The 21,609-nt window shown below is 36.1% G+C and overlaps 1 protein-coding gene across 3 annotated transcripts in view; it reads right to left on the reverse strand.

Moving 5' to 3' along the window:
- Window positions 1–19,440, reverse strand: part of LOC143028596 (zinc finger MYND domain-containing protein 11-like) — a 37,724-nt gene extending 18,284 nt beyond the window's left edge. For 2 of the 3 annotated variants that reach the window (XM_076190927.1, XM_076190926.1), the window contains exons 1-5: window positions 19,380–19,440; window positions 10,260–10,412; window positions 9,430–9,554; window positions 8,750–8,902; window positions 6,824–6,931 (exon numbers count right to left, since the gene is read on the reverse strand). In XM_076190927.1, coding sequence (XP_076047042.1) covers window positions 6,824–6,931; window positions 8,750–8,902; window positions 9,430–9,554; window positions 10,260–10,404 — 531 coding nt within the window. In that variant the 5' untranslated portion in view covers window positions 10,405–10,412; window positions 19,380–19,440. The remainder of the gene's footprint in view (window positions 1–6,823; window positions 6,932–8,749; window positions 8,903–9,429; window positions 9,555–10,259; window positions 10,413–19,379) is intronic. The other variant, XM_076190928.1, reaches the window with a different exon arrangement.
- Window positions 19,441–21,609: the final 2,169 nt, after the last annotated feature.

The following is a 21,609-nucleotide window of genomic DNA, read 5'->3' on the forward strand; positions in this document are numbered from 1 at the left end:
TTATTTTGTCTGTGATAAAGGAAGACTCTGTTCATAGAGAAATTATGACACTTATTATACTGCAACTGTCCCTCCGTTATGCTGTCCACCAACCTCTTGTTAATGTCCTGTACCATTTCTTTGAATATTCATTTCCTTTCTTCTAACCCTGTGGTGTGGAAAAGAATGCTGCCACCAAGTCTTCCCACTTTAATCATACCAGACGACAAAAAATGGGATGGGGATAGGGCTAGGAATCCTGGTACCTGTAGCCCCAAAGAGGATTTTCCTAAAAAATGTAAAGCCATAAAAGGGTCTAGGAGTTTTCCAACCAATACCCTAAGGTATGGGTCTTTTAATGTGTGTGGATGTGGTACAAATGAGAGCAAAAGGGAAGAGAAAAGCAATACGTTTGTGAGAAGAATGATGGATGTGTTGGCATTGAGTGAAACTAAGTTGAAAGGGAGGGGTAAATGTGAGTTTGGGAGTGTAGTTGGGAGGTTCTCAGGAGTGAAATGAGGACAAGGAAAAGAAGGGTTGGCTATACTAAGAAATGCAGAGATAAAGAGTGTAGTGGAGTTGGGGGTTTTTCAAGGTTAATATAGATGAAGGTGAAACTCGGAAGAGAGACGTGGGTTTTGGTAAGTGCATATGGGCCTGGTAGTGAGAAGAGCGTAGAGGAAAAGGAGGATTTTTGGATGGATTTAAATGAATGCATGGAGAGTTTAGGGAGAAATGTCAATATAGTTGTATTGGGAGATCTTAATGAACCAATAGATGGAGTGATTAGGAAATATGGAGCTCCAGGAAAAAATCGTAGTGGAGAGTTGATGGTGGAGATGTGTCTAGAGAGTTGATGATAGGAAATACAGTGTTTAGAAAGAAAGTCAAACATAAGTACACATGGGAGAGGGTGGTGGATGGAAGGGTAGTAGAGTGTTAATGGACTATATAGTGGTAACCAGGAGAACAATAGGAAGAGTTTTGGATGTACATGTTCTAAGAGGAGAGAGTGGGGAAATATCATATAATTTTTTGGTGGAAGGTAAGTTGAGAGTGGAGAATAGGTGGAGAAAGAGGAAAAGGGCAGCAGGTAGGGAGGTCCTTAGAGTGAACTGGTTAAATGAGAAAGAAAAGGAGAAGGAGTATAGGGAGAAGCTGTGAGAGGAGTGGGAGGAAGTGAAGGATAGAGTAGAACTAGGAGTAGAGGAGGAATGGGGATGGTTCAAGGAGGGAGTCATAAGATGTGCAAAGATGGTGTGTGGAACAAGGAGTACAGGAAGAAATAGAAGAAGGGGTAGTGAGTGGCGGGATGAGGGGTAGAAGGGAAGAAGCAGGGTTTCATAGATTGGTTACAAAGTGGTGCAAGGGAATCATATGAGAAGTACAAAGTGAAAAGAACCGAAGTAAAGCAGAAGATAAAGGAGGCAAACATGAGAGCAGATATGAAATGGGTTAAGAGTATGACAAAAAAAAAAATGAAAGTAATAAAAATATTTTGAAAAGAAATTAAGAGAGGAAGCAAATCAAGTAGAGAAGAAAAGGTAAAAGGTGCAGATGGAGAGATGATAATGGAAGAGACGGTAATAAGAGGAAGATGGGGAGTGTATTTTAGGGAGCTGCTAAATGTAAAGGAGGATAGGGAGGGAAAGGTAGATGCAGTGGGAAGAGCTAAGAAAATGACCATGATGAGCGAGGAAAATGGAAGAGAAATAAGGAAAGATGAAGTGGAAGCAGTTGTTTAGATGATGAGAGCAAGTAAGGCACCCAGGTTGGATGGATGTTATGCAGAATGTCTGAAAAAAGGAGGTACAGTGATTGTGGACTGGCTGGTGAAGTTATTTAATGTTTGTCTAAAAGAAGGTAGAGTGCTGGTGGACTGAAGTAGTGCCAATGTAGTTCCACTTTACAAGGGAAAGGAAGACAAGTGTGAATGTAGAAATTTCAGAGGGATTAGTTTGATGTGTGTAGTTGGGAAGGCTTATGGGAAGGTTTTGACTAAGAGGATAATGAGAGGAACAGAAGGAATAATTGGTGAGGAACAGTGTGGGTTTAGGGCAGGTAGGGGTTATGTGGATCAGATTTTTGTGGTAAGACAGATATATAAGAAAACTATAGGAAAAGGTAAGGATGTATTTTGGGCTTTCATGGATCTGAAAAGGTTTATGACAGGAAGGCACTGTGGGAGGTTTTGCAGATATATGGAATAGAAGGAAAGCTGTTAAGAGCAGTCAAGAGTGTTTATGAGAGTGGTAGAGTTTGTGTTAGGATTAGAAACAGAGTGGTTTGAGATAAAGGTGGGACTTCATCAGGGATGTGTTTTGTTGCCCTGGCTGTTCAATTTATACATGGACGGGGTGGTGCAAAAGGTAAATGCAAGGGTAATGGATCAGGGATTGGTGATGGTTAAAGGAAATGGAGAAAAGTGAGAAATAAGCCAATTGTTGTTTGCTGATGACAGTGTGCTTGTGGCAGGTTCAGAGGAGGGATTGAGGAAGTTTAGGAAGTTTAGGAAGGTGTGCAAAAGAAGGAAATTGAAGATAAATATGGGTAAAAGTAGGGTGATGAGTTGTACAAGGGGAGGAAGTGGCAGCAGAGTGGAAGTGAGTATTAAAGGGGAGACTGGAGGAAGTGGATAGTTTTTGATACCTGGGGGTGAATGTGGCAGGAAGGGGAGGAGTGGAGATGGAGGTAGAATATAGATTGAGAGAAGCAAATAAATGCCTTGGTGGATTAAAAAGTGCAAAGAGAAATAGACATTTGGGAATGGATACTAAGAGGAGATTGTATGATGGAATGATTGTGCCCACAGCACTGCATGAGGCAGAAACATGGAACATAAGAGAGGAAGAGAGGGGATTGAATGTGTTTAAGATGAAATGCCTGAATTGTATGATAGGGGTTACTAGGCTAGAGTGAGAAATGAGGAGGTGAGGAGGAGAACAGGGGTGGAAAGGGATTTGGGAGAAAGGGTTGATGAAAGAGTATTGGGATGGTTTGGACACATGGAAAGAATGAATGAAGAAAGACTAGTAAAAGAGGTGTGGAAGGCAGAGCTGGAAGGAGTGAACATGAGGGGGCAACCTAGGATGAGATGGATGGATGGGTACAAGAGGCATTGGGAAAGAGGGGAATGTCTGTTGAGGAAGGACAGGAGAGGACAGAAGATAGAGGTGAATGAAGAATGGTTGTGTATGGATGATGCTGTGATGCATGAGGGGGAGTGGGTGGGGGATGGGGGGATGAGTATGCATGAGAAATAAAATGATACAGCCTGAAAGGATTTCTCCCCCATCTTCTCCTTTTCTGCATGAGGGGATGGAGAGGGGGGAGGGGGGGTCGTCAAATTAATGAAGCGGCCTTGCTGTGGATGTGCTGTCTTGTGACACTGCTTCTGACCCAGGGCAGTGGACAAGATACAGGGATGACCCATCATCCAGGAGGTGCCAATACAAGAGGGAGGGAAGAGGGTAGAGGGCAGTTGAGTAGGTAGGGGATGGAATGGGTGGGAGTGGTTTCTATGCCTTTGCCTTTTGGCTACCTCCCTTGCAAGGGGGAAAAAAGTCTTTGGTATATGTATGTAATCCCCAAGACTAGACATATACTTGCTTCCCTCAATCTTCCACCCCTACTCCTCCATTTCCTGCCACATGCAACCCCAAATACTTAAGGGAGCATCGCCAGCAATTATTCGAAAAATTCTGGTACACGAGCAAATTTTAGGTAAACATTTCAAAAGAATCTCTATGATGGTGGCAACACTCATACAAAATTATACAACTGTATTTTATTTTTATTTTTTCATACAGCATAAAATAGATAAAATATTGGCAACCTCTGGCAACCCTATTGCATAAAAAACATTCTGTATATTGAAACAGTGTCAACATTTCTACAGTTATTTCGTTATTTGCTACAGAATTGTGTTTATGGAGATATTTGGCAACTCCTCCCACCAGCATACCCCACAAAGACAGTGAATAGGGCACCAGTACTCTTGAAAAGGTCAAAGTAAGGTGACTTCACTCCTGGCGCTATCACCATACACAACAATTTTGATTCCTCGCCCTGTATTGTTGCTGTGATCACAGAAAAATTAACAAGAAACAAGAGAGTGAAGTAGCAAAATATAGAGAGGGCCCACGAGTGCCTAAAATTGAAACAAGAAGGAAAAAGAAAGAGGAGAAAAGCAGCACAGCTGCACCCAGCACTCTCCAAGCATCTACTAGCCACACTCACCTTACGCCTCTTCCACCCATGCCACTCCGCTCACCCTCACCTCACACATCAGCAAAGAGGAAATTGGAGATTTGCTATACATTGCAACCAGCAAACAAATGGTCGCAAAAAATGTTCACAAAAATTTAAATCCCCTGTCCTGTAAAGTTTATGTTTTTGTTCCTTCTGTTGTAATATCTTCGGTTGTTCTGTATGGAGTTTTGTTATTTTAGTTTCATTTGAAAGAAAACATGCTCTTTATTTTCTATAGTAAAAAATAAAAGATATTTGAATTTTTTAATTTTCTTTCATTTATGAAACCTGAATTTTGCAGCATTTTTTAATCATTCAGAAAAACACATTAATAAAAAATCAGAGGTATTAGTTTGATAAAATGTATTCAATAGTTTTTGTTCATACCAAGCTGAATGATGTAGAGGGATTTTCCATTAAGTAGGAGGTGCCAAGATGTGAGGGAGGGAAGAAGGTGGAGGGTAGTGGAGTATGTAGGGGATGGAATGGGTGGGAGTGGTTTCTATGCCTTTTTCTTTTTGGCTACCTCCTGTGTAAGGGGGAAAAAAGCCTTAGGTATATGTTTGCAATTAGAGCTTCACTAGAGCTCACTATATCTTCATTAAATATTCACTATGCCTTATATATACATGAGAGGAACACAGTACCCTGAGGAATTATACACTAAAATAAGAGGTAATTATACCCAAGTTCATTAAATACATATTTGAAAATTTAATTTCACCTACTCTATAAAGAGATGCAACACTCCCTTAAAAATATGCATTTCCTCCAGCCTCTCTCCTTTAAGACTTGTATCCAGCTTACTGCCTTCCTCTCCCCTTGTACATAACACATACCTGTACAATACATGTATATAATAAATACATGCATATACCAAGGGCCTCTTCCCCCATACAATGGAGGTAGTCAAAGTCAAAGTCCACTCCCACCCATTTCGTCCCCACATACTCCATTCCCATTCACCACTACTCCCTCCCTCTTTTCTTGGCTCCTCCAGGATGATGGGTCATCCCTGTATCTCACCGAATACCCTGGGTCAGAAGTAATGCAGCAAGACACACCATAATAAATAGAATAAAACAACACTAGCTAAAACTCAAAATTCATTAGATTTATTGTATAGTGTGCTAAGTAATGTTTTAAATACTGACTAAAAATTCAATCCATTTTTGTGTATCATGTCTAGTTTCCCTAATGACAAATGTCTGAATATCTTTATTTTGATTGGCAAAACATAATTAATCTGCAGATGCAATACTGGAGTGGTGCAAGACTAATCCTGACTTATTTTGTTATGTCTGCAACTTATTTACCAAATACTGATCAGATATTCTGCAACTCTTTCTCCTAAATAAATTCCCATTCAGAACTCTTCCATTTATCCTTTTAAGCACAACATATTCCATTAATACCCTTTCCATTACCCTGCTACTATCCACCCTAGTCCATGTATACTTATGTATGTCTTCCATCTTAAAAACTTGGATTTGCTGTCATCATTTCTCTTTCAATAAACATTTCCAACATTTTCTTTCCTCTTTCATTTTTTCCTGACACAACATATTACCTAATACATCTGCTGGCTTATCTACAACTCTGAGATGGTTTAATATGGAAAGAATAAATGAAAAAAGGCTAGCAACTCTGGGATGGTTTAATATGGAAAGAATGAATGAAGAAAGGCTGGTAAAAAGAGAATGGAAGGTCTATGTGGATAAAGTGAACTTAAGGGGAATACCACGAATGGGATGGATGAATTGATTACATGAAGGAGGCCTTGGCTACAAAGGGAAGGTCTGTCGAGCAAAGAATGTAGAGGGGAAAAGATAGATGTGAGTAGAGAGTGGTTGTAAATGGATAACAAAGTGACATTGCCTGAAGGAGATAAGGACAACCCTTCAATCAATTAATCAACTACTGCCTCAACTTTCACTAAGTGGAAAACCCACAGCACCACAGTGGCTGACAATGGTCCTTGAAACCTCCCACAGATCTTTCTGGGAAGAAACTCTGGATTGTTATCTGTGTTGTATTGGTGTAGGACTGTTTCTATGTCACTGACTCAAAGTGGTAGGAAGACAAGCACAGTTGCCAGTTGTCAGTTCTCCACCCATGAAAAAATGAAAGAAAGTTGAAGTTGGTAATGAGAGATCTTGGACCCAGTCCAGACATCAAGTGCCAGCCCCTAGGGGTTGCAATTGGAATTAACAGGTTTTTGAAAATGGACAGTTTTGCAGTCCATCTTGCAGGACCACATGCAAGTCCCCATTATTGATCCTTCCCATCATTCATAAGATACTGAGATGGAAGGAGGAGGAAAGGGGAGGTAGGGGAGGGGGGAAAATATTGCATCAGGGTCTTCATATTTCCATGTCTACATGGCATTCACATATTCCATTCCTTTTATATTTCTTATACAATTCCTCAATCAAACAAGTCAATACACTCAATTTCATAACACAGAAACATGTATGTAAACATATTAAAAATAAGGATATTCATTATATCAAACCTGATTCCTTAACGAGTACAGAAAATTCTTCATTCCAGGCTACTTTCTTGTACAAAAATAAAAGTGTTTAATACATACCCGGTCCTTGAGTCTGTTTACAGTATAGGTTAATAAACCATTCAATTCTTCTCTATTAAGTCTATTTCTTGATGTCCTTTTATATATTCTTTTCTGGAAAAATTTATTCTGGAATTAGAAGCCAAAGATTTGAATACTCTGAGCAGTGATTATTATATTATGTCAAGAATATGTGATTATAACTCAAAATCCTTAATACTAAACTAGCTCTCCCAACATCCTAGCCAACTCCTTCACAAAACTTTAGGTCAACTTCCTGCATTCATACTTTGTTTAAATGTGTACCTTACTGGTGTTATCTGTTACATATCACAGTAGAATGCCAAACAACAAAAACTGTATTTACATACACCTATTACCACAGAATATATATACAGCATTTCTTTTTACTGTGAAATTTAAACTTTAGAATCTGACAAACTTTTTAAAGATCTTCAAACTTAACAGAAACCTGCAAATCAGTTCAAGTCATCAATCTACCAAGGTCCTCTTCTCCCTAGCAAAGGAGCTAGTCACCCTCAAATCTTGTACATCTCATCACCTTATTCTTACCCACATTTACTTTCAACTTCCTATCATATACCTTCCCAAAACTGTCACCAACTGCCTCAGACCATTCTCTGATCCAGCTACAAGTGCAGTGTCATCAGCAAACAACAACTGGCTCACCTCCCACTTCCCTCCAGTCTTTCTAACCATCTCCAATCCTCTGCCCCTCACATCTACCTCCTGTCCCACACTATCCATATACACATTGAACAGCCATGGCTACATAACACAACCCTGGAGTGAATAAACTTAATAAACTTCTTTCTTTTACTGTGACACCATCTACAAGGTTAGAAGCATTGAATTATCACTGATGAAATACTTCTTTCTCTCATAGTCCTCCCCTACATTCTATACAGCAAACCTCATTCCCAGTCTCTTCCTAATTTCCCTTCTTTTTACCCCCCCTTTCACCACCACAATATGGGCCAATGACTGCATATGTTTTATGCAGTTAATACTTCAGACTTCATTGACATTCTTATGGATCAGAGTCATGCAGCATTCTTTAACCCTTATGATAAGATAATGCCCATGTCAGCATCATGAAGTGCAAGTGGTTATACAAGTAGCCTGGTGTCAGAGTCCTGATTATATCTATTTTGTACTTATGGCTGAGTAACCCTGTATTCTGTGAACAAGCATGAAAGCATTTTCTGTAGTTATCAACACTCATGGTGAAAGAGAATGAGCATCACAACTGTAACTTTATCATTTATAATGAGCATATTGTGATGCATCATCCAATCATCATACATCAGGCAGCCGAGTACATCAGGCACACAAGTATTCAACTCATATTGAAGAGATTAAAGATCAGAAACTAATTTCCACTCAAAAAAGAAAGAATGCCAATCACTTTTAGCTTATACTATTTATTCTGACCTTTTCTTTGATTCTCCACTTTACCATTTCTATCACTCCACCTCTTTATTATAATATCCTCCCCAAGGATGGAGGTGCTGTTTACTGCCAACAAAATACCAAGAAATACTTCTTATCCCTAAAAATATTTTTGTTCTCAATATTACTTTTCCTGGGAGAGTGGTCCATCCCAACAACAAAAACATCTTTATATTTTGTTTCCAATTAACTGCAGACTCTTTCCATAAAATGTTTGTAATCATGAAGGTGAGTATGACATATAGGGGATCTTTGTTTAAACATAGATCCCATGTATATGGCTCAAAAACCCAAAAGAGAAGTACTGTATTCATCAAATTACCAAACTTCCTTCCACAACGCACCACTGGGGTACAACTAAGCATTGCCATCTACCTACTAACTCTACTTATACAGCAATCTCTATTAATCTATATCACAGCCATGCAGCACAATATATTTCACAACATATACAAAAGATACTAATAAACTCACCTTACATATTGTGCATACAAAGGGTTCCCCCTCATCTGGGTGGTCTTGAACACCCACACATTCTTGATGAAAGACTCGATAACATTTGGAGCAACAACAAACTTCTCCTCCTCTGTGACACTCAAAGCAGTACCAGTCATGGCCATCTTGTTCCTACTCGCCAAAAAATAAATTTCATAATTTCTTTGTAACATTATAAATCAGATATAGTCATTCAAATAACATCATATACCAAATCTACATTACTGCATTTTGCAAATCATAATGTCACTGAACAAGTGTCTGAATCCTAATAAGCTTTAGAACATAATAAAAGGCATCATATAAATCCCAACAAAACTTAATACATTCCCTGAAAAAAAACATAAATTCTACATTGCTTTAAGGCCAACCAGAATACTACCCGAGTTTGTTCTTGCACATATTCCACATCATCCCATCATTGTTAGCAAAAGTAATGTGGAAGATAGAGACTGATGAAGAGAACTTGAGAAAAGACCAAGAATGAAATGGATGGATGGGGTAAAGGGGGCCTCAGGTTAAAGAGGAATATCTGTTGAGTAGGGAGGGGAGAGGACAAGTGATAGGTTTGAGCTAAGAAGTGTTGTGAATGAAAGATAAATTTTCACACCCCAAAGAATTTCATCTAGTTTTCTTTGTTTACTCATGAATGGACTTACCGAGGGGTTTGGTAAACGAAAGCCTTCTTGTTCTATTCCAACTTTTGATCCTTTCTGGCCAACCTTTCTGGTTACAGCAATAAGATTGTCACTTGCTGCATCTTCCAAATGTTTTTCTACCTCACCTGAAAATATAGATGTATATAAATACTATATATAAAGGTACTACTTAGGAATGTATACCATCATACTTCTACTTGCCAGTCAAACAAATAATTGTTGCCTTCAGTTTCTTGTAATGGGAACCAGCAGCCCCATAAGCAACATTCCTTGGGTTCTTGGGAATTCTCCAGAAAGAGACACTGGTCAGCTGTTTTGTTGTTGTTGGTAGTGGTGAGTGTGTGTCTGTGTGTGTGCATATGTCTCTCCCTCTCCCTATCTCTCTTAGTGACCATTGCTGACCACTGTGGGGGCTACTGGTTTCCAATTAGTAAAATCTAAGCTAACAATTACTATCATATAAATATATATATAAATATATGTATGTATATATATATATATATATATATATATATATATATATATATATATATATATATATATATATATATATATATATATATATAAATGTAAGACCATAACAAGAATTCTATATCTATCTATAACAGAGCATCCATAGCTCATCTAAATAATTCTGATTTATTCTGGTTTAATGTCTTGAACTGCCCCCTTTCAAAGAAGGCCTCCATATGGGGGACTTTTTGATGGGTTTTGAAGATGAGTAGCAGGGAGACACTTCTCTCCAATTGTAATCTTCCAGGATCACCATTTCCAGGTACACATCATTAAATCATACTCTAGGTTAATGGGTAAGTAAAAAATTAACTTACTTGCTTCCATATTATGTATTCGACTCATGTATCTTCGTATGCGATCAAAACTGGGGAGTTGCTTGTGGTTCCTGATGGTAGTGATAGCATCCCAGAGGTATTGACATATCAATGGGTCCGAGCATCTCCTCACAGACCCCTTCATTGTGAAATCTGAAATGAAATGAAAAGAATCCCTGAAATGTTTATTCAAGCTAATTTTTAAATTCTTATAATAAGTCAGTATCATGCTGAAGTCCTCTGAAAAACAATTCTTAACTGTGCATTCTTGAGTTATAGTTTTTTTTGGAGAAGACAGTTGGTGTGAGAAGGAAAGAATCCAACATAGAACAAGATTAGGTTATCAACATGTCACACTTGTGTTTCTTGAGTCAAGGTCATACTAATCCATCTTTTTCTTTTCCCTTTTATTTTGATTAAAACTATCTCATCCAATGTTTTAGAATCACATATAACCTAAATAAATCTAACCATTCGTTTAGATAAACACCTAAGCAAGATCTAATGCCTGCCATTTATTTTATTTATTTATTTGTTATTATTTCTCTGATTGTTTATTATCATTTACTTGATTATTATCTATTATTATTTATCTGTCAATTTATTATTATTTACTATTTACTTGCTTGTTTATCATTTAATTTTACCTATTTATCTATTTTATTAAATCTAACAACTCTAACCTAATTTATATTTTATTCTGACTAATATCTAGTTTTGAATACAAATTACAAATTGAAAGTTGTTAAACAAGTAATTAGTAAATGCAATTTATTTTATAGGTGATTATATTTGCATACATTACTCTGGCTGTTATCATCATTATCATTTTTTTTTCACTTTTTTATAACATGGAGACCTCTTTACAATTAATGTTGGTAACAACTAAAAGTTGAAAGCCCAATCCAACAAACAGTGCTATAACAAGAACCTCTATTTCTCCATCGATCATGTTCCATCACTTTTTCACACAAAGCACAACCAGTGTTAAGGATAACCTTGAAGAACACCTGTGCACTCATTCTCTCTCCCTCTCCTCCTTTTTGTCTCACTCCTTTGTTAAAACTATACAAAAAGACACTAGTCAGTCAACTATCAAGAAATAAAAATCAATACTCCATATTGACTGAGAGGAACATTCAGTCATAGGGGTAAGAGGCTACTAAATGACTCACAACCAGCATGAGGGTACAATCTTTAGATATATATGCTGGTGACAGGTGACTACTCACATGTGCATACATACATACATACATACATACATACATACATACATACACACATACACACTTTCTCACCTTTGCTCTCACTTGTTATTTTATGTCTGTGGCCTCCAGACCTGTACCACAGTCAAATACCAAGTGTTTGTGTATTCTAATTGTGTGGCAATATTCAGACTGTAACTAGTGTGGCTTGAAGAGATAAAGAAACAAAACCAACTTTGTGCACATATATGGCTAAAATCAACATATCAACTTCTGCTGTAATCAGACAAAAACACAACTCAATACATATGATAATTTATATCACTTAATTACTTGTAGTTTAATAAAAAAAAATCTACATCACCATGAAAGTACAGGCATATAAATCCATGCTTCAGAACTGCACATGTTAATACTAGAAAAAAAAAAGAATTATGGTACAAATGTGTCCTCTTTCATAAAGTGTAACCAAAGAAGTGTCAAGTATGCATACTCAATATAATAATCAGTACCACTGACTGCCTGTGGAATTTCCAAAACTATACAATGTTATGAAAAACTGGTTGGAAAATAATACTCTAATGTAACTGGTACATTAGTTGGACAGTGTGTACCAAACTTCCATCACATAAACTGAGCCAAAGTTCAATATGTGCAAAAACTTTGATATAATAAAACCTTCAGATATATCAAACTTTCGGCTATAATGATCAAGCCTTCCCCCCAATTAGTTTGATATATTGACGGTCTACTGTACATCAAAATGAGGATGGGAATTCTATCATTTGTTGCCTCACTCTACATATTTGTTGGAGGACTTGGCTTCTTACTGAACATGACTGCAGCAGTATTTCTTATCAATAAACACCATCACACAATCCTTCCTCTTGCTATCTATGGACTGTCCGATACTTTAGCAGGAACAGTGGCTGGAATTGGTTTATTCATTGATGGATGTCTATACTTTTCTAATCTGACCTACAGCAGTACCTGTTATCGCTACTTCCTCACGTACACTCTTTTGATGTTTCCCCTCGTCACAAGTAACTTTTCAGCGCTAGGAGTTGCTATTGAGCGTTATCGAGCTATTGTAAACCTTGAGAGGTCAGAGAACACATACAAACTGTTTTCTGTGGTGTGGACTATGGTATCATGGTTTACTGCACTTGCCTTCGTTATTGTTCTCTGGGGGCACACAGAATTACACCTACAACCTGTCACACATGACAGCACCTTCCACTGGGAGTATGAAAATGACTATCGTCATAGTCGAGGCCTCCCAGAAGATATATGGTCCCAAAGGAGCCAGTTTGATTGGGCAAGTCATGCGAAAAAGGGAGATATTGTTGTGGGAATAGTTAAAGGAATAGTTTTAAATGAAGTATCAAAGATCAATAAGAACATAGCAGAAAATAATGCAAACAAAGAGGATGCCAATAAGTTCCTACATCAAGTAAAACCAAATTACAATAATGTTATTCAGATACACCCATTATCAAATAATATGGAAACTCAAACAAATATTCCAGAACAACAAGTAACAAACATTGATGAGAATATTCTTGACTATTATAGCTTTGCTCCTAATAGTACAAAAGAAAACAATACTCACAAAGAAAATACATCAATACAAACAGAAGAAACTAATAAAGGTCAAAGCATATCTATTTCATTTGGTACAGAGGACAAACCCATCAGCAACACCTTTCATCAATATACAATATCAAGTCAACTACATCCAATCAACTCTTCAACATCTGCTGATACCCTGGAAAATTATGATAATCTACACACCCCATCCATAACTAACACACATAATGGCCAAATCAAAATACCTATAAATCAGAAACATGTCACACTACCTAACACATCCATTACCACAACAGTACACTTAAATAACTCTAGTGACACACTATCTCCAACAAACTTGACTTCTCAAAACACTTTTGATTCAGTATTGGCACATAAAGACATTTTAAATTCCACTGGTAATACCAATTTTCAAGAAACCAAAACATCCCTGAATGGGATGAACATTAATGACACAATGAAGAACAGTGGTAAAAATGTAACATATAGTACAGGCATAGTAAAGGAAAATGAATCAAAATACAACTCATCCATAAAATATTCTGAAAACTATGACAGTACAGACCAAAAACCTTCCCAAGTGACAACACCGAAGCCAATGATCACAACTTTCTCTACAAAAATAAATGAATCCAAAACCAGACCTCCAGAACATTCTATACCTTACAATGAATTACCGAATTCTTCAAAAGCCCCCACACCAATCCTGGACTCCAAACCACCTAATACTGTGCAGAATGTGCCCCAACCTACTGAACAAAATGGAAGACAAAAGCCACCAAACCATGGCCCTTTCTTCACACGACAGTCACCTTCTTCAATTCCAACCATTCCATCTTCATCAAAAAATATGACTGGAGATATCAAATCTGATATGACAAAAGTCTGCCGAGCCCAGGTATGTTTTGTCGATTTTATGTTTTGTACATGTGGACTTCAGAAGTACAGTTCATTAAATGCCTTTATTACAGGATCATTAATGTATATAAGCAATCTAATTGTGTTTACCATCACATTCAGTCAGCATGAACATAGTACTGGTATACAGTACATAAAACTTTCCCATTTTTACATCTCCCTCCTTCACACCCCATCCTACTCATTCTCAAGCCTTCCCTAATTCAAAGTCCCATCCCCTCCAAATCCACTGCTGTTAATTCTACTTCTTGTCTGTCAGTCAGCATATATTTCAATATAAACACCTGATGTTATTTCAGCTTCTCTTAATTTTCTCTCATATTTTTTTACTTCCATTTTCATCTCTTATCTTGATTTCTTTGACTTGTTCAAGCCCAAACGTCTCTCTTTTTTCTTTATAACTTTCTGGGTTTCTTCTACCTATCCTTTACTTCATGTTATTCCATTTTACTTTCTACCTCTCTCCATTTAATTATATATTTGCAATTCCTCTTATATTTTTTCATTCTTGTGTACATGTCTTTCCTACTTTCTACCTGTATTTACTATATGATTCACTTCAAATCTACCTCTGCCTTCCTCCACCACTTTATCATTTTTTGCATTCATCTCACAAGCCATCAATATACTTATAAATTGCTCATCCATACAATATTTCTGTTCATTGCTTTGGTAGTTTATGCTACACAATGAAGATTCAATTTACTTCAAATGGTTGCATATTGCATATACTAGATGATCTAGCTTGACCAAATTGTTCTGAGGAGTTGTATAAGCCATAGTGGTTTTGAATCATGTGCCAAATTCATGATCAACAGTTTTTACCATTCTGGCTGAGAGCTCATATCTTACTTAATCTATGGGTAATGCTATGGACTTATACACACACCCAACTCTTTCTCCAAGGGAGCTGGTGTGACTTGCAGTGTTGTGATATTTTTCAGCCCTAGATAGGGACCAAGCTTAGGACCACTTAGCATGCCAAGTTCCTACAATCATGCCTAATAGATAGTGTCTGTGCAAAGGAATTATTGTTTAAAAGGAACAGATGACTGGTACACCTGCCCCTCCATGTATGCGAGGGATACATTCTGGAAAATTGCCACATAATTGTGAATTTGCATACAGTGAACAGTGCACAATTTAAATTCTCAAATGAGACTTAACCTACTCTAAATTTCTTTAGTTATCAAGTTAGTGCTATTCCCTTCCCAGCTTTTCAATTTATATACAAAATCCATAACAATTCTTAACTACCCAGACAAAATGAGTAATATGAAATGTTATTTAACTGCATTATTTCCTTTACAGCCTGGCTTTCTTAAAATACTCATGACAATGTTATTTGTTGGAGTATTTGCCATTCCACTTCTTGCCAGTGCTGGTCTCTATTTCTGTGTGGCCCACGTCCTGTATAATCACCGGCCACCAAACACCCAAGACTCCACCTATCACCAATGGTCACACACTAAACGTGCTACAGTCAAGGTATGATTTGTGCCTAAACATTTGCCAATTTTAACAGCTTCATGAGATATTCATATAAGGAAAATACAACTCTGGTTGAACTTAAACAAATTTCAATATTTTTATCTTCTGAACACTTTTTTTCCATCTTAACAGGTTTTAAGTATTCTTATTGTGTACATTGTATGCTGGACTCCATTTATGGTAGAGCGACTCCTCTATGCATGGAGAATAGAATTGCTCTTGCCCATGTTTGTTCCAGCACTCCTTTTCCTCCTTGGCCATACACACAACCTGTTACGAGGAGTGCTGTATGTCTTTGATGATGCTCAGGTGAGGCTAACTATACACTTATTAATTACTAATCAACCTTTTTCTAAAATGTCACTTAAATCAAGGCCATTTACATTCTTATTCAATGAAACACAAAACTGCAAAAATATCTATCATACCTTTGTACAATGTTATAAAAAGCAGACAGTGAGCTAATATGGACTGACCACAAAAATGTGTGTTCTGTTGGTACATTTTTTTTAACAAATGCACTGAATAAGAGAATCATAATTACTAAACCATGTCTGAGTGACAAAGACAACTTATTTTGTCAGTGATTACCAGTGTTTCTATCCTTGGGAGCAATAAAGCACTAAGACAATGGAATAATAAAATCTGGTACTAAAATGGCTTCACAAAGTCATGCATTTTGGTAATTTGTGTAATGTGGGAAACTAATATACAAATATTTTCAGGGTCAGCCTATAAATTCATTGTCCTATGTTTTGATACTACTTGGGATCATTGGTAGGTATCTTTGGTGGTGGTCCTGCAAGACAGATAGCAGCAAGAATCATCTCCCTGCTCAAAACTCATGAATCCCTTTATCTTCACCTAAAGGTGCTGTGATTGACCTCCAGACTAGGCCCAAGATCTCTGTCTATCAATTTCAATTACATTTCCTCTACCTTTTCACATAAGGAGAGCTGACAACTGGCAATTGTTCCCCCTCTTAGTATGCTCAGCCAGGGACACACAGAACCAGTCCCACACAAATACAACATAAACAGTCCAGAGTTTCTTCCCAGAGAGATTTATGGGAGAACCTGAGGACTGTTGCCAGCCACTGTCAGGCTACAGGTTTCCAGTCAGTGAAACTTAAGACAAAAATTAGTGTTGGTGATACTTTTACAATTAGCTGAAAATTATATCATGAACTGAATAACGTTCAAATAATCAATGTAAATTATGAAAAAGTTCCATTCCAATTACTACATTTAATCTGCCAATAATGTATATAATTATAATTTCTATTCTTTACAGGTTCGCACTACTATATCTGGAATGAATCTGTGTCCTTGTTTTAGTGAACGTTCAAATGCTACCGTTACACCATTAACTCAAACATCCACAGTAATTTCACTTGAGAGTCCCTTCCTTGCCTCAAGAAATGAAGATTCACATCCTTCAAGATATAAAACTTTCTATACGCCACAAAATTTTGCCAGACACACAAAAAAATTCCTCAACAGTGATCTAATCCCAAGTAAGACAAGCGTGCGAAGAAATTCTGCTCCTCCCATGATCTCAAGAAGAGCTAAAAGTAGTCAAAATACGGTTATTTCTAATAATACTCCACAATACACAGAAACATCTAAGCCTACAACTTCAACAATATTGCCTGGATCTACTACAGAAAATACGGAGCACCAACATTCACAAAATGTTTGAAGATGCATTAATGACAGATACAAGGAAAACTGAAAAGTATTACATAGGATAAACATGACAAATTTGTGGAACATAAATAAAAAAGTGACCCATGAACTTGGAATATTCTACAAATAAACACTGAATGCCATATTGTGAAATTTCACAATCAATGGGATGCCTTTCCTTCATTCTCTATGACTTTTCCATATTGGCCTTTCAAACTTGACTTGATTACCTTTCCATTCAAAGACATGATGTGTGGTACACATATCCTATTCTTTACCTCGAAGTTAATTTATAAAAAATTATTGAAATGTATATCCCATAAATAAATGCAATTTAAACAAATCAACCCAAATATACAATCCAGTAAAGGCATACCATCTACCTACAATCCAGTAAAGGCATACCATCTACCTACAATCCAGTAAAGGCATACCATCTACCAAGTGTGAATTTAAGGAATTAATTAGAGCCACTTTGTCACATTGTACTATGGTCAGCCCCACCTCTGTGAAAAACCTTACGGGGAAATCATACGACCAATGGGGAGTCGTCTTCTGCCCCACTTTCACCCAAACATACTGTGCCACAGCATGTCTGGGTGGATACATACAGGATTTTAGTGTAACAGACATGTGCATGTGGTGGGAAAGTATTTGATTGGTTTTGTGCTTGTGTTTTCCAGGTAAAGGTATCAGACAAGCTTAACAGGGACATGCATAGTATCTATATATGAAACCTTACTACAAGCACTTTTTTATGGACCAAGAGATTTAAACTCAGGTCATTTACACCTGAAGTGAATGTATATCTGAACAACCTTGGGGTCCTATGAATTTAAGGAAATATTAATGTAACTTCTCAATACAGGTCACACTACAATCATACTAGTAAATAGCATAAGAAAAATCAATGCACTTTAATAACAAAATGTATAATCATCAATAAAATATGCTTGGTAATAATAAATAAATAAAAAATTACACCTCTCTTTGCATTACTTTTCCTTTTATATATCTAAGAATATTGGTTTATCTAATACATAAAATTAATGTCTATATATCAGCCTCCAAATTCTAAAATCCTCAATTATATATTACTTAGTAAACAACTCAACAACTTCACATGATATCAAGTAAATGTAATTTGTGAGTTTTGTGTAAACTTGTTCTTCCACAATCAGCTGTTGCCAGTTTCCTGAAGGCCACAGCTCTTATACAAGATAAACCTGGGGCAACAGATTGATTAATTGTAAACTTTATATAATGATATAAGAATTATGTTCTTAACTCCTACACAACTGATTTTAATTTTCTTTAAACATTATGCTTTTTCACATGCAATTCCCTAACCTATTCAATGAATGGAAGGTTTCCCTCCAGCTGAATAAAACTTTTATGACATCTTGAACAAAAGACTAAATTTCAATACTTTGGGAACTGACCAATCAGTCACAACAAAAACATTATAGTTAGACCCCTTAACTTTATCCAAACAGGTTTCAAAAAACACATATCAGTTGAGAAATAATGACATGTTAATATTAACAACTACCCCCTATTAGGAGAAGTGGCAATATGGTCTTTGGAAATTTACCCCATACTTTCTAACAATAGAAATATATTAGTCAAAATATACATTTTCTATGTCTCTAATAAAATTTGGGGATCTAAAACAAAAATTAATTTGCTTCGGAAATGTCATATACCATACATAATCCCCACAGCCTTTAAGTTTAACATTAAAAAAAAATAAAGTCTTAAGTTACATTATTTCCAAAGATTAAGCAAATATTTCAACTCGGATAATCCATACACAATGTATTGTGAGTTAAGGTAAAGTTTTACAAACATGTCGACTAGCTCACAATACTACCATTAGAAATAACATTGGAAATCTCCAATTTATGCCCGAGGCAAAAGTAATTGCTAAAAAACACTTTCATTCATTCTACCTTTATAATGACACATTGACTGTGCAAGTCGGGTATATGAGCTGTCATGGTGGTATATGGTATCATATAGATAAAGAAACGTCATATAACTACAATGACGAAGGTCATTAAAAGGCATCAAGTAAACATTAATATGTATCAAACACAAGGAAATAATCGAGTCCATCTCAATGTCTTTCCTGTGTAAGCCTTTCCATATAATTTTGCCTTAACTTAATGTTACATGGTGAGTTTATGAGTTATAATGTAATCAAAAGACAACATAAACAAACTTACAGTTGCTTGTATTTACGTTAACAGACACAACCCGTACGAACACCAAATTTTATGACAATTGTAAACAACTAACAATTTATTGCACTTCAGAAAAATACTGAATTAATTTATAAATGTTAAAGTATATAATAGTTAAAAGATATTCAGAATTCAAATGTTATAAATAGTTTTCTACCATTAGAATTAATATTAACTGATATCCAATACCTAACAGATTGTTCTGAAAATCACCCCGCGAAATTCAAAAACGGAATCTCGAGATTAAAAATAAACAGACCACAACATGGACAGAATACAGAGGATCGTGATTTGAACGGAGAGCGCAAGTAAGGGGAAGACGCGACTCCCCTCTCTATGGTTGCCTTTTTATGCCCAGTATGTGTAATATTGGCAACGCCAGACAACTATTGCTAAAAAAGAAATACTGTACATACGGTCGCGGATCTCAAGACAGGCCATGGTGTTAACACCAGGCTAAAGTACAAGACAAATGCGTATTTGTTTTGCTACTCAATATCTGACTGAAGTAGTCATCGAACTTCTTGCATATTAGCTAAAAAAAAATTCACAGAATAGACCGTACCAGTATGTATCTGTCTGTGCACACACACACACACACACATATATATATGCATATATATATATATATATATATATAAATATATATATATATATATATATATATATATATGTTACAGGTGAAAAATGTAATCACACATTTGTCAATCACTGTTAGAGTAGAAACGACTGGAAACGGGGAATCTATATATTTCGATTGCAAACTGCAATCCTCTTCAGTAGATACAATTAAGAGAGAGCGTGATGCTTAAGTAGCACCCTTAACAAAGGAAAGGGGAACATGGGAAGAGGTCTCAAGCCTCGGCTCACTCCGTATGATATATATATATATATATATATATATATATATATATATATATATATATATATATATATATATATATATATATATATATATACATATCAACAACGAGAGACTCGAGGAGGGCAACATGCAGAAATTTAACCTGACACACACACACATATATATATATATATATATATATATATATATATATATATATATATATATATATATCATTGTAGTATACATGAAAGGAGCAATGCTCGTGGAATCCTCACTCCAATTTATTATACCTAGCTTCAAATCAAATTCATATATGGTTCCAACTTCGGCTATAATTAAATTTTCCAGTTATCATATTTAAATAATAATTAATGTATGTATGTGTGTATGCATGCATGCATGTATCTATGTATGTATTGTATTTACTTTGTAGTATACAGGAAAGGAGCAACGCTCGTTAAGGTTCCGTCTCTTAGTCTACAATTGATCTTACCTATAGCATGTACGCTCCAAGGAGCATGTCGACAGACCTTTTGATCCTTATCTAGGTCGGATGCGAAAAAGTCATAATAAATAAATAAATGAATAAAAACTATAATGTAAATGATAAATAAAACACATTAATAAATGCATAGGTATAGTTAAATAATAAACAAACAGGTAAATAGTAAATAATAACAAATTGACATATAACTAATAATAAATGAGAATCAAGCAAATAATAATAAACAGACAAATTATGACAAAACAAATAGACAAATATAAAATAAATTATAATCATTACAGCATCTCGCTTAGGTGTTTATCTCAAAGACCCTTAAAGCTTCGAACTGAACTACATTGCACTGCCTCTGCAGGAAGTTTATTCCATTCATTAACTACACGGTTAGCGAAATTTTTTCTACCCACTATCAAATTAAATCTATTTCCGGACAGTTTGAGACCATTGTTTCTCGTCTGATTCTCATTCAATGTGGATAAAAATCACTTTTGATGTTGTCAATTCCCTTTAGAATTTTAAAGACCTGTATCAAGTCACCTCTAAGTCTACGTTTTTTTAGGGAGAACAAATTCATATGTTTAAGTCGATTTTAATATGATTTATTTTTTATATTTGGAATCAGTTTTGTGGCTCGCCGTTGTACTTTTTCCAGTCTGTCAATGTCTTTAATGAGATTCGGTGACCATACGGAAACAACATATTCCAAATGTGGACGAACCAACGAGTTATATAGCTTGTTAATGAGTGATGGACTTTTGAAATCAAAAGATCGCGCAATCAGTCCTAGAAACTTATTTGCTTTCTCAGAGGCTGAAACACACTGCTTGGATGATTTGAGATCGTTACTGATAATTACCCAGAGA

This window comes from Oratosquilla oratoria, chromosome 9 (assembly GCF_046742065.1).
Source record: "Oratosquilla oratoria isolate Oo_2021 chromosome 9, ASM4674206v1, whole genome shotgun sequence".
Classification (NCBI taxonomy): Eukaryota; Metazoa; Arthropoda; class Malacostraca; order Stomatopoda; family Squillidae; genus Oratosquilla; species Oratosquilla oratoria.